Here is a 12,221-nt window from a genome sequence, read left to right as displayed (position 1 = left end):
CCTATATCCAGCTCATCACCACTCTGGAGCAGATGTTTGCTCCACAGCTTATCATCAGAAGGGAAGACTGCCTAAGGACTCTTACTCAGGAAGAGTCTACCTGATTATGTGCTGATGGAGATTGAGAGAACACAGGTTTCTCAGGCATAAAAGTGGGTGTGTTGATACATTACCTATGCTGTGAGAAGCGTAAGTAAGCACATTACAGTTAGTGACATTTTATCTGAATCTGAGATCTACATGATGACGTTGCTTCCTCACTATCTTTGAATCCTTCTCAGAAGCAGACCTTAGCAAACTGAAGGTTAATTGCCCTACACCTCAGCTTCCTGCAGTCAGGTAGGGAAAGACAGTGGAGGAAAAGGGCTATTGTAACATTTAATTTGTCCCAACTTCGTTGCCTATTGGCCTTTGGGTGTTAGACAAGCAGAGAACAGCATGAGCAAACAGATCAGCTCTGTTAAAAGAGAGGAGCTGACCTTCACAAGGGTGTCTTTGCTGCACTCTGAGCCAGCTCAAAACTGGGAGCACACACAGCACTGTCCTTGCACAGGCTGCACGGTGTCAATGCATGCTGGCTGAATTAGAGAGAGGTCTTCACTTACTTGTATTTGCCCAGCCACGAGTCTGCCATGATGGCTCCGATGACAGGTGTGAAATAACACAACGCGGAAAAGGCATGGTACACAGCAGTGGAGAGATTCTCATCCCAGTGGAAGAAGCTTAAGAAATAGAGTGTCAGAACAGCTAAAAAGAAACAAACAAACAAAAAAATCATATCAGATAATTAATGTGTATATCTGCAGGTAAGCAGGATCATGGTGGCAAGAAAACTACTGATTTGTCTAGCAACTGAGCAATGCTGTGGAAAGATTTGTGCTTCCAGACCTGTTCCTCATAATCTCTGACACAGGAGAAGCTAAAATGAGATATATGAGTATCTGACATCCTTTTCTTATAAACATTTATGTTTAGCTGAAAAATGTATTTTCTAGCTTATCTTACCCTAACCTGTAGTTCTGTTTATGCACTTTTTCTATTTGCAGATTAGGTGCCTGTAAGATTCAATTCCCAAGCACGCTGATTGCACATCAACTATGAAAGACATCACACAGTAGAAAACCAGGCTTGATATAGAGAATTGTATAATAATTTAGACTGGAAGGTACATTTAAGCCCTCTAGTCCCATCTTCTTCTCATCCTAGATGCAGCAACAACGTTAGGATACACTGTTCATAGGTGCATTCCAAAATATCAATTAACTTTGAAAGACAGCTGATACTACACCCAGCACAGCTCAGAAACATCAATCCAGTTTGTGTAAAGACCTCAGGACAGGAAAGTCACAGGCCACATACCTCGCATGCCATAGTAGGAGAAGCGCTCGCAGAACTCGTTCACCACAATGAAGGCAATGCTCAGGGGGTAGTTGGAGCCACAGAGTTTCTGTGGGAGACAAACAAGAACATATCAACTGCCAAAGCCTTCACCCCAGCAACATATTCCCACAGTGTCTGGGTGGTGGAGAGGAGTCCAGTCCAAAACCAAGTGCTCACAGCTGCTTGAATGACCTGTGAGCTGGACTCAAAGGAGAGAGTGGACCCCACAGTACTCTTGCTTTGATTAAGGCTCCCCAGTGAATCAGCCTGGCTGACATGAGCCCAGGAAGGACTGCCATGGGGATTTGTGGGCTGTCAGCAGCCCACCATGCTTGTAGCTCCAGGAACTCCATTGGAAGTTCTACCAACTCTTGACTGCAATGCTAAAAGTCACTGATACCAAAAAAATACCTTTGGATTCCTTTTGTTCTGCACTCCATATAAAGCCACCACCCTGTCCCAAAACTGCTTCCTCTTTTAGCACCAGACCTTGCCTCAGAAACTGGGAGACCTCAGGGATCTGCTGTCTGCTTCTGCGTGTAAAGCTGCTACCTCTCTCAATCTCTGCTCCTCACTTGTGCTGAGCTGTGCCACCACTCACTGAAGCAGAGCATCAGCTCTCTGTCTGACACTCCCTCAGGCATGGCATCCATTTCATATTCCAAGATTGCTGGCACAGCTATGGATCATTCAATTTATTAATCAGAACTTTAAAAAAAGCCAGGGACGGGACTGTCAAACCTGTCGAAGTGTGGCCACTCTTTCTCTGAACCTGACTTTCCTGCAGCTAACATCAGCACTTCCCAAGTGAAATACAAGGCATTAAACAGATGAATCTTGGCATGACCCTGTGTGGGCCTCTGTCCCTCTTGCTACCCCACCGTGGTCTGAGCTAAGCAGCTTTCAGATTCCAGCTGCTTAGTGGCTCCACTGCCTCGCAACAGGAAAGCAGGTTTGCACAGCACTGCCCAGCCTCTGCCAATTAGCAGGAGAGGGGCTCACCATGGATTTGGTGAGGAATCTGGAGGGAGTGTGATATTAACAGATACAACTATACTTCTAGATTAAAACAGCCATGGTATGGGCCAGTGAAGTGAGATGAACTCTTCATGTGCATTTCTGTGCCTCATGTTGGAAATAATGAATTCCTGTATTTCCTCCCAGAGTCCCAAATGCAAATACAGTACCAAAATAGATGTGCTTATTCAGGTTTATTTTACCACCAAGAGACCTAAGCTTATTTAGATTCCCAAAGCAATGGCATCAAGTTTAGAAGAGTATAGCTTAATGACACTGTCTTCCTCAACATTATGAAAAAGCAGCAAAAGAGACAGAAAATCAAAACTCCACAACTCCCACCTCCCCACTACTTTCCATTACTTAATCCTCTAAAGACAAATATTTTTGTCCATTTTTATATATATGTATATATTTTTCTCACCAAAAGGCTGCCTTTTTATAAGAAACCCTTAACCTTGTTTCTTTACTAGAGTAAATACATAATTATCCATTTCATTTCTGATTTACTCTGAAACCAATGTGCTCAGCAATATGGCTTGTAAAAAAGAGTGGGCTCCCTTGGAAACTGCACTGGCCTCCTGCTTTTAGACTAGCCTAAAAATGATGACATATATAAGCTGTAAATGCACAAACACACAACCATATGCACACACAGAATATTTTTCTCCAACAAGATTTTCATAATAGAAGAAAATCCATAAGGGGCAGATTATGTTTCATGTTTGTGCTGGGAGGCATTTTATGAAATTGGAAGTAAAATTGTACAACAGGGATTTTTTTTTTTCTCTCCTTCCCAGACCTTACTATACATACTCATGCCATTTAGTAACATTTGGTGGAGGTGCAGAGAGTGACTGTCCTAACCAGGTGGACAGGTGGCAGGAGCGCTGCTGCCTGAACTCACCCTTCCACTCCCAGTGCACAAGTTCCAGTGGATTTATTTGCACCGATTTCAGGTGCAGTGACTCATTTCAGCCACTCCTGCTCTGGAATGGGCACCTCCTACAGATGAGCAAGGAGGGAAAGGAGAGCAGGGGGCAGTGACTTCCCAGCTACACCTTCCCAAGTGCCTGAGCCACGACCCTGAGTAGGTGCTTACAAACACAGAACAACGACTTACAAGCAGGGGTACTTCCATCTGGCTTGTGTGTCATGAGATGGCATCAGCACGTGCAGAAACCCTCATGTATTCTCTCCACTGTATCACTGACCTGCCTGTGGCCTGCCTGGACATCCAGAAGTGGGAAGCTTTCATCCATGTGGAGAGCCAGATGCAGTTTGCTCGCTTTCGCGGAGGAGGACCGTGCTCAGCAGACAGCCCCAGCAAAAGCAAAGAGGTTAAGCCTGGATTCATGAACACACAGATAGTCTGCAGTGCTTAGCTGCCACAGCAAGCCTGGGATCTCTTGTGGGATTGTGGATCTCTTAAAGATACTGTGGAAGTTGATAGACTGTGTCTTTGGAAAAAAGAAAGTTCGTTTAAACTACCCACTACAGGAGACGTTTGTTTTCTCCTTCTTGCTGACTAATGGCAAAACAGGATGAAGATTAATATTTCCCAGGAGCTCTGGATATCCAATAGTTAATGTCTGCACATTAATTAAACTTGAGTTAAATAGTTGGTTTGCTAATGACATGACTGTGAGTTTTAAGACCAAGTATTACATATTATCCTGCAAATCAAAGCAGCTGCAATATAAGCCAAATTCTTCCTGAATTCTATGCAGTGAACAGTTTTTAGGGGTCAAGCACTCAATAAAAATTAGCCTGAAAATCTGCACAAACATCAAAGCTGCAAGGCAGCAATATATTCACCTGAATCAGGCTTTAAATCAGATGCAAAGATGTAAACCCAAGGCTCTGGCACTACAACTGAGCTCTGTAACACTCACCAGTGGCCTGTCCTCAATCCCTGTCCTTCCTTCTGCTTTTCATCAGCTGGGTACCCTTCCCTGGTGGGTTTCATCAAACTAAACAGAGTTCAACTCCCTCCTTCTTATGTACAACAGCCCCATCCACTTCAGAGATCTAAGTTTTTTCCCACAAGGAAAAAACAGGGAAAAGGCAATAAATCCCTTACCCTTTTTCTCAAAAATTCAGACAGTTTGTGTTTTCCCTTTAAGCTGCACTTTCTTAACTTAATCAGGTTAGTGGAGGGATTTTTGCCTTGAGTTGTTAAGGCTTATTTCAACCCTCTGCAAGAAAGGGTGTTTGTCTCTAGCCAGAGCACAACAGAGGAGAGAACAGAGAGATCTTGCAATGTTTAAAACAAGCTGAGCAGAAAGCAAAGCAAAGGAAAGCAGCAGTAACACTTACCGGAGATTTTTTCTGAAGAGGGAAATCTCCTTTGGGGGGATCATCTCCTGCAGAAATAAAAGTGAACAAAGTTTCCTTGGATTCATTTCTCTGAAAAGCGTTCATCTCCCCTCTCGCCTTGTCTCCCACCATGCTATGTGGCTGTGGTGAGTTGACTGGGAAGATTTCCAACCTCAGGCACGAAGTTTGATTCAGTTTGAGTTAACCCTAATTGAGCACATTTGTGCAGCCAGGGTAGAAAGGGGAGGGAGATGCTACCAGGAAAGACAGCTCCAGAGTTCAAGAGGAGTCAGGGAACACAGCCTAAATCAGTCACAGGTTGGGGCTGTCAGCACTTTGTGGCACAGACCTCCCTGTTGTTTGGCATGCCCCCAGCTATTTTACGTGCACCAGCCCAGCACGGTGCTGGATGCTGCACAGATGTGAGCTGAATAAAAATCCCAGGTCCCAGATACACCTCCTGCCTGTGGATTTAGGAGCAGAGCATGCATCTCCCTCCCAGTGTGGTAATGACAGGTTTACTCTGCAGGGATCTCATTTCACTGGAAAGCCACACATTCTAAGACAAAACTACTAAAATGTTCATCACACCAAACCCTTGGACACTGGATGTCACAGATGCCTGCACTGTGTTAAATCATTTCTTTGCTACTGAAGGAGTGAAGTGACCCAGGGTTCATTCCCACACCAATTCCCTAGAATGACCTTGCCTTTTCCCATGGGACAGTTTAATCAAGCAGGCACAGCCAGCACCCAGAAGCAGCCCCAGCCTCTCTCTCTATTTTCTATTATCCAGAAGACCACTTTGGGGCTCCACATGTGACAAATGAAGCTCATCTCTGCTGGGAGTCCCTGGATTCCCCCTGCAGCTACATGGGCTCAAGTCCCTGCAGGAACACTGTTGTTCCTGCTTCCATACCCTTCCCATGGCAATAGTGGAGCTCTGCATTCTTCCAGTGCCAGTTGCAATTGCAGGGCAAAACTCACAACCTTCCCATAAACTAACCTCAGTGCAGTGCAGAGGTTTCTTCTTCCTCTTACACTTGGCTTCTTTAAAAGACAAATATTCAAAGAATTTTCCTAAATATTTCTCCCTTCTCTAATCAGTAATGCACAGACCACACCCAGAATCCACAGCTGGTACAAGGAGTCTCCATAAACTCATCCTTAGTGCAAGTACTCAGTTGCTGATAGTTTTTGGTTATCTTGAGAACCAGGTTTGCAGCTGATGAACCAGGATCCTTAATCTGGTTTCAGTTATTGTTAACAAGACATGGAGAATACTTATACAAGAGAAACAGATGTGATGGCCTGCACAGAGGAAGTATAATTACTATCCATCATGTACTCTGGCATTGCTTCCTCTGAAAATCCCCAGAGATCCCATTTCACTCCTACTAACTGGCCATATAAACATGGGGTCAGCTGGGCAGCTGACTTGGAGGCCAAACTTCAGATGGTGCCAGAAAGTTCTACCCCTTCTTTGTTCCTTTTCTCCTATACAGCAGTGGCAAAACAAGAGTTTGGTACCTCCTCTGTACTGCCACAAACGACCTCCTTGTCTTCAGCCCTCCCAGTGACCTGCACACATGCACAGCCTTGCTTTTCACCTGGGTGCAGCCTCCAGGGAGCTCAGGTTTATCAAGCCCTTTTCATGGGCGTGAGTGCTCAAAAGCAGACCCAGTGCTGGGGGCAGAACAGGTCTTGTTCACATGGGTCCTGTCCCTGCACACCAGGTTGGCACCTACTCAAGTCCTGCAAGCCTGACCCTGTGCAAGAGGCAGCAGAAATATTTCTGAGCCCTCTGCTGGCATCTCATGCCCCAGGTATTTCTATACAGCTCCCAGCAGAAACCTGCTGTATTCTGCTATACACAGGCAAGCAAAGCAAACACAGCAGCAGAGCTCCTAAAGGAATAATATAAAAGGAAGGCAGGAAAGGTTTCACCATCCCTTGCACAGTGCTCCCATGCTGCTGCAGTGTGATGCCTCAACATTTTCAGCCTCCTGCAGCTATATTTCCTCTGTGTATATACAGCCCTGTGCGTCACATAAGCTAAATGATTTTTTTTTTAATGCCAGCATGAAAAACCCTATCAGTCAGTAGGATTAACATACTACTTGTCTAATACACTGCAGAGCTGTTTAGGCCACTAGCTGCCAGAAGGTCTTCTCAGACAGAAAAGAAGAAAAGGAACTCAAATGTTTGGCAATAAATGGTAACTTGTAGCAAACAGCAAAAACAAGTTTAAGAGAATAAATTTGCAAGCAGCTCAGATACAAATACAGAATGATACTTGATAGAAGGAGACCTGTGCGACTGGACTGAAAATCAGGAAGGAATTGTACCACAAATGGAAATAAGGTGGCATTTCTGAAGACAGGTATAGACAAACAGATCAAACAGAGTGGTAGAAGTGTGCCTGCAAAGCTAAGGCACAAAATGCACTACAGCTAGCAAGGGGACATAAAAGGCAATAAGAAAAGGTGTTAGAAATGCTGTCAGTATTGGAGAAAGAGGAAGGAAATGAAAAGCTGTTATTTAAACCAGAAAACAATCATTCAGAGAAGCCAGGAAACTTGTGTCCTTTTTGTTATTTTCACTAAAAAAATAAATTGCAACAAGGTATGCAACACCTTTGAAATGAACCAGCAAGAGTATGTGTGAAATGAGACAAAAACTGCTTAAATAATATTTGGATATCTCAAATGTGCTCAGATCATCAGAGCCTGATGAAATTTACCTTCAAGTGCTGAATATCACATTGAGCCACTTCCCTTGTGAAGGGCAAAAGCAGAACAAACATCACCACTGCCTTTAAAAAAGCAGATTGTTCCTCCAGGAGTGTTCCTCCATAACAAGAGAGACACTTGATCAGATAATCCCTCCTAAGCACCAAAAGGAGAATAAGGATTACAAAAGAGACATTTCAGATTGGAAAAAATGCTCTCAAACCAGATTGTTTTATTCTTTGGTAAGTGGAGTAACAGCTAGAGCAGCTCTGCATGTGATATATCCTAACTCTAGTGCCTCTGATCTCCCACAAGGAAATAGGGTCCATATGAAATGCTCATAGTAGTGGACAACTGGGAAATCCCTGTATGAGTATCAATGATTTTCCATCACATTAGGAACGCATGAAACATGCAGGTCCTCAGCTTTTCCATGAACAAAGAAAACTTCAGCACAGCCAGTGCTCTTGTTTGTACTCCAAACCAAGGTGAGGAAGCCTGGGAGACAACTGAGTGTGAACCCAAAATGGTGTTGCAAAATGGGAGAAACCATTTTACAACTCTGGAATGAAAACTATGACATTTGGGAAAGAAGAAATACCAAATGCCACTCCTTTCCATTGACAGAAAAAACAGCCAGAGGGATGAACTATAATCCATTTTTGTTGAGGATGAGAGAAATAACTGATTTATTTCAGTAAAGAATATTTGGAACTCCTTTTCCCAGTTTCCCTCTCAGTGAGGGCAAATGAGCATTGGAACAGAGATGGTGTGGCCCGGCCTGCAGGGTTCAGACAACCCATGATGTCTGTTATCTAGGAATGCATTAGGGACAACATAAATATCAGGTCCTGTTCCAGAGCAGGCATATAGATGAGATGCCCTCCTGAGTTTCTGTGAAAATCTTATGCAAACAACTTCACCTGGTAAGCGTGAAAGCAAGGACTGCTTTCTGTAAGATTTCCTCTTTTCTGAATTATCCCTTGTGCAACTGGAGAGTCTGTAGGATGATTCAGGCTTACATGTCATTCAGCTACCAGATGCCTTGCATAGCCAGAAGTTCCCATTAATACATTTTGCTATGATCTTCAGTTCATAATTTAATTTTTTTCTGGTTCCCAAATCCTCAGAAAGAGAATCTGCATTTTCACTTTGCTTTTACAATCCTCATATTCTCACCACTCCCTGCTGCAGTACTGTGCACCTTAACCTGTTTATACTCAACTAGTCTCTTCATTTTTACCTGCATTCATCTCATAGTACAATCCCTTCCTAATTTTCATCTCAGCCACATTTGTCTTTTAATAATGAGTCTTATTTTTAATTAATGTACACTGACCATACTTTTATAGCCCTTTCACCAGATATGTATTTCTCTCCTCTTTCTCTGTTTCTGAGATAAGATTTTAAGAAACTAGATGAATGTGTGGCAGCAACACTTTGGGCTTAATGACCAGACCCTGGAAGGACACGATAACCTCCGGAGGTCTCTTCTGGCTTATTTTCTCCAATTCTTTGATCACAAGAAAAAGCAGAGCTTAACTGATTTATACAGATCAAGAGTGGTTTCCATTGCCTGCAGACTTCTCCCAAACTTCAAAGTAATTCAAGAAAATGATGTATCAAATCATTTGAACAACCAGGAAAATATGCCAGAAGCCTTCAAACCCACATCTCTCCTCTATTCACCAGCCATTGCAGACTTAAAATTGTGAAGGTGTTTGGATCAATACCACTAACAATACCAAGTACCTAATCTGCATTTAAGAGCCTGTCATCTGGCCACAAGTCAACCTGCAACAATCAGGGGAACTTCTCATCCCTCCTCGTGCCTTTTTGCCTTCAGTTTCTCCTACTATCAGCAAGAAGAAATCTTTAAACACTTCCTCACCAGCTTGGGCTTCCTTTGCAGGCTGTGGTGTGCAGTCCCCCTCTGCCATTCCGTGCCTTGGATGTGCCCAGCTCTACTGTGCCTGAAGATGAACCTCGTTAAGCAATCCCGGCTCTCTTTCACCCTGCTGTTAATGTTTCACTTCTCAACAGCAGTCCTTTGGCCACCAATAAAATAGTTAAACTTCCATTTATTTCTGATCTGAAGTCATCTCTGCTCAGCTCTCAAATGTCATAGGGAATCTGCCTTTCTGGAATACAGCCTCTGAGGCTGCACGGCACCTTTCATGGATGTTCACGATCAATCACTTCACACTGCAGCTACACTATCTTTCAATAAAATTACTACTTCTGGTTGAGGATAGGGACTGGCTCTGTGACTAGACAGGATCTACAGCTGGCCATAAATGCAAATTTTTGACACTGTACCCCAGTTACAGAGTTGGTCTTAACTACACGTGTCTTTCACTATCATAGAATCACAGAACAGTTAGGGCTGGAGGGGACCTTCAAAGTCCATCCATTCCAACTCCTCTGCAATAAGCAGGGACTTCTTCAACCAGATCAGGTTGCTCAGAGCCCTGTCAAACCTGATTGTGAATGTTTCTAGGGATGGGGCACCTAGTGAGAAGATTATGGTTTTGAGAAGACACGGGATTTCACCAACCTTTGACAGACTGGCTTCAGTTCCCAGTTCTGCACATATCACACAGGAAAGCATACATAACATTGACAAGGTGCTCCCCGTGACCCTTTTGCACCTTCAAGCCATGAGCCGCCTGAAGGAGAATCAATAATTTTTCTAAGTGCACTTCCACTGTTTACTCCTTTCTGCTTTCTCACATAACCTGTAAACTGCTGTGACTTTCTTTCAGAGAGGCTTTAGGGAAACTCTTCTGCAGAGGAAAACCCCAAATATTTTCTGTAGACACAGAAGTAGTTTAGAGTGAGTTCAGCAGTAGAGTAAAATAGGGTCTCCATCACGCAACATCATGGCCCTGAAGCCATCTGCATCCTTCACCTTTTATTTCACTCAAGTCCCACCTGCTTCAAGGTCCCATATCCATCACCTCAAGATAAAGTGAAGGCTACAAACAGGCCATCAGTTCCTGATGAACTCTGCTATTAGCTGGACACAGGATGACCAGTGGAATTGGGCAGGAGGACTAGAAAGATGCAGTAGGGAAACACTGAGAGACACCTGGATTTAAGAGTGAAAAGAAGCACACAGCAATAGCTACAATGTGCAATATTGAGAAGCCTAAGCTGATCACAATCAAACTCCAAAATGAAATGAGAAATAAATTCCTACATGTGATGATTCATTTGATAGAGCAACAAGGGATGCAAAGCCTGAAGTAAAAGATGAAGAACAGCATGAACAACTCATAAAAAGATGATGGCAAATTGTGAGGGGCTTGTGAAAGGAGGATTGAAGCAAAACTTTAATAATGGCTAAAAAAGAGCGGGCTGTGCATAGAAGAGATTTAAAGAAAAGATAGATGGTAAGAAGAATTTAAATCTATAATGTAGGAAGTATGGCCAGGATCCAGGGGGTGTTATTCATATTATAAGAAGATACAGCATAGATAAGTACAAAGCACAGCATGGCAAAGCCAGCAGCGTGAGACTCTGGGCAAGCACTGTGAAAAACAAGCAGAAAAGACATATGAGCACTACAGGCCAGACAATGCAACAGAGAAGAAAAGCTGGAGGGAGAATAGTTATTGGGAAAAATAAAAGGCTTCACTTGGTAATGCTTGTGACTTATATTAGAAGATTGGGGCAGGGAGAGACGAGGAACACATGAGGAAGGGCTTTTATTTCTGAACAATTATTTAAGATAGTGAGGAAAAAATAGGATTTAGCTACGATAGCAAGGAAAAATTAGGATTTTTCTCTTCATTGAATGGAATGTTGAAGCAAAACACAGGGCATGAGAGAGCTGAGGCAGGAAATGAAGAAAACTCAGCACAAACAAAATACAACCATGAATTTAAATTACTTTCTAGGCTCTCAAGTTGAGAGTATCACAAAACCACTAAAAAAAAAAGGAAGTTGGTTCCAGAATAAGACTTGTGGTCTTTCAGAACAAACCACTGACTAACAGCAAGTGAACACCAAGGAAAACTATATATTGCACAGATAATCAGGAATAATTTAACTGTTCAGGCTGTCACTAAGGAAATGGGCTATGAAACCTCTTGAATAATTTTCCAGCTATGTTCCCCTCCACTTCTAAGATGTATTTGTTGCTGTGGTATAAGGTACCATGCACTGGCTGGGAGCACTGGTTTCAGTAAGTTCAAGACATAGAGAAAACGTACATACAGGTGCTCCAGGCAACGGGAACATGTCCAGTCCCTGCGATGTTTTTCTGTTTTGCCCTTCATGATAGTGTTTTGTTCCCTCTTTATGGAAATTTAAGGCATTTTAGCAATGCTGCCCACTGCTTAGAGACAGTTCCTAGTTGAAACAATAGCTAGTTTTAGTGTTCACATAGGTATGTAAAGTCAGCAATAGAGAGAGTGCTGAAAAAAACAAATGCAGAAAAGGAGAGCCAAGATAGGTGTGCAAGTGCATGTGAGCTCCATTCATAACTCAGTGCTGTTTGTCTCTCTTGGGTGCAAGTGATCAATTCTGAGTGTCACAAGGTGTGTTGGTCCCTCAGGCACCCAGTGCCACACCTGCTGGTACTGAGATACCTGTCTGTCTCAGGCTCAACTCAGGCTCTCTGTTCAAAACTTCTGAATATCAGAGAGAGTCTGGAAACAGAAAAAATCTAAACATTTACCCAGTCCACTTGCCTGGAGCTGAGGCTGGGTCATCCCCTTCCCGGTGTGAGAAGGTGGGACGTGCTTCCCTGCAGCTGGAAGAAAGATG

At 43.3% G+C, this 12,221-nt stretch overlaps 1 protein-coding gene across 10 annotated transcripts in view; it reads right to left on the bottom strand.

The window, feature by feature from the left end:
• The window catches only part of SLC15A2 (solute carrier family 15 member 2), an 84,824-nt gene that overhangs the window by 35,232 nt on the left and 37,371 nt on the right, over window positions 1-12,221 (bottom strand). For 3 of the 10 annotated variants that reach the window (XR_010369436.1, XM_064435003.1, XM_064434994.1), the window contains exons 2-5: window positions 12,133-12,207; window positions 4,717-4,763; window positions 1,360-1,447; window positions 606-747 (exon numbers count right to left, since the gene is read on the bottom strand). Coding sequence is in view for 9 of the 10 variants with exons in the window: in XM_064435003.1 (XP_064291073.1) it covers window positions 606-747; window positions 1,360-1,447; window positions 4,717-4,763; window positions 12,133-12,207 (352 nt within the window). In the remaining variant the exon portion in view is untranslated. The other 7 variants (XM_064434998.1, XM_064434997.1, XM_064434999.1 and 4 more) reach the window with 6 other exon arrangements.

Source organism: Passer domesticus, chromosome 10, assembly GCF_036417665.1.
Source record: "Passer domesticus isolate bPasDom1 chromosome 10, bPasDom1.hap1, whole genome shotgun sequence".
Lineage (NCBI taxonomy): Eukaryota > Metazoa > Chordata > Aves > Passeriformes > Passeridae > Passer > Passer domesticus.
The sequence above is the reverse complement of the archived record's forward strand: the minus strand, read 5'-3'. Positions and strand labels throughout refer to the sequence as shown.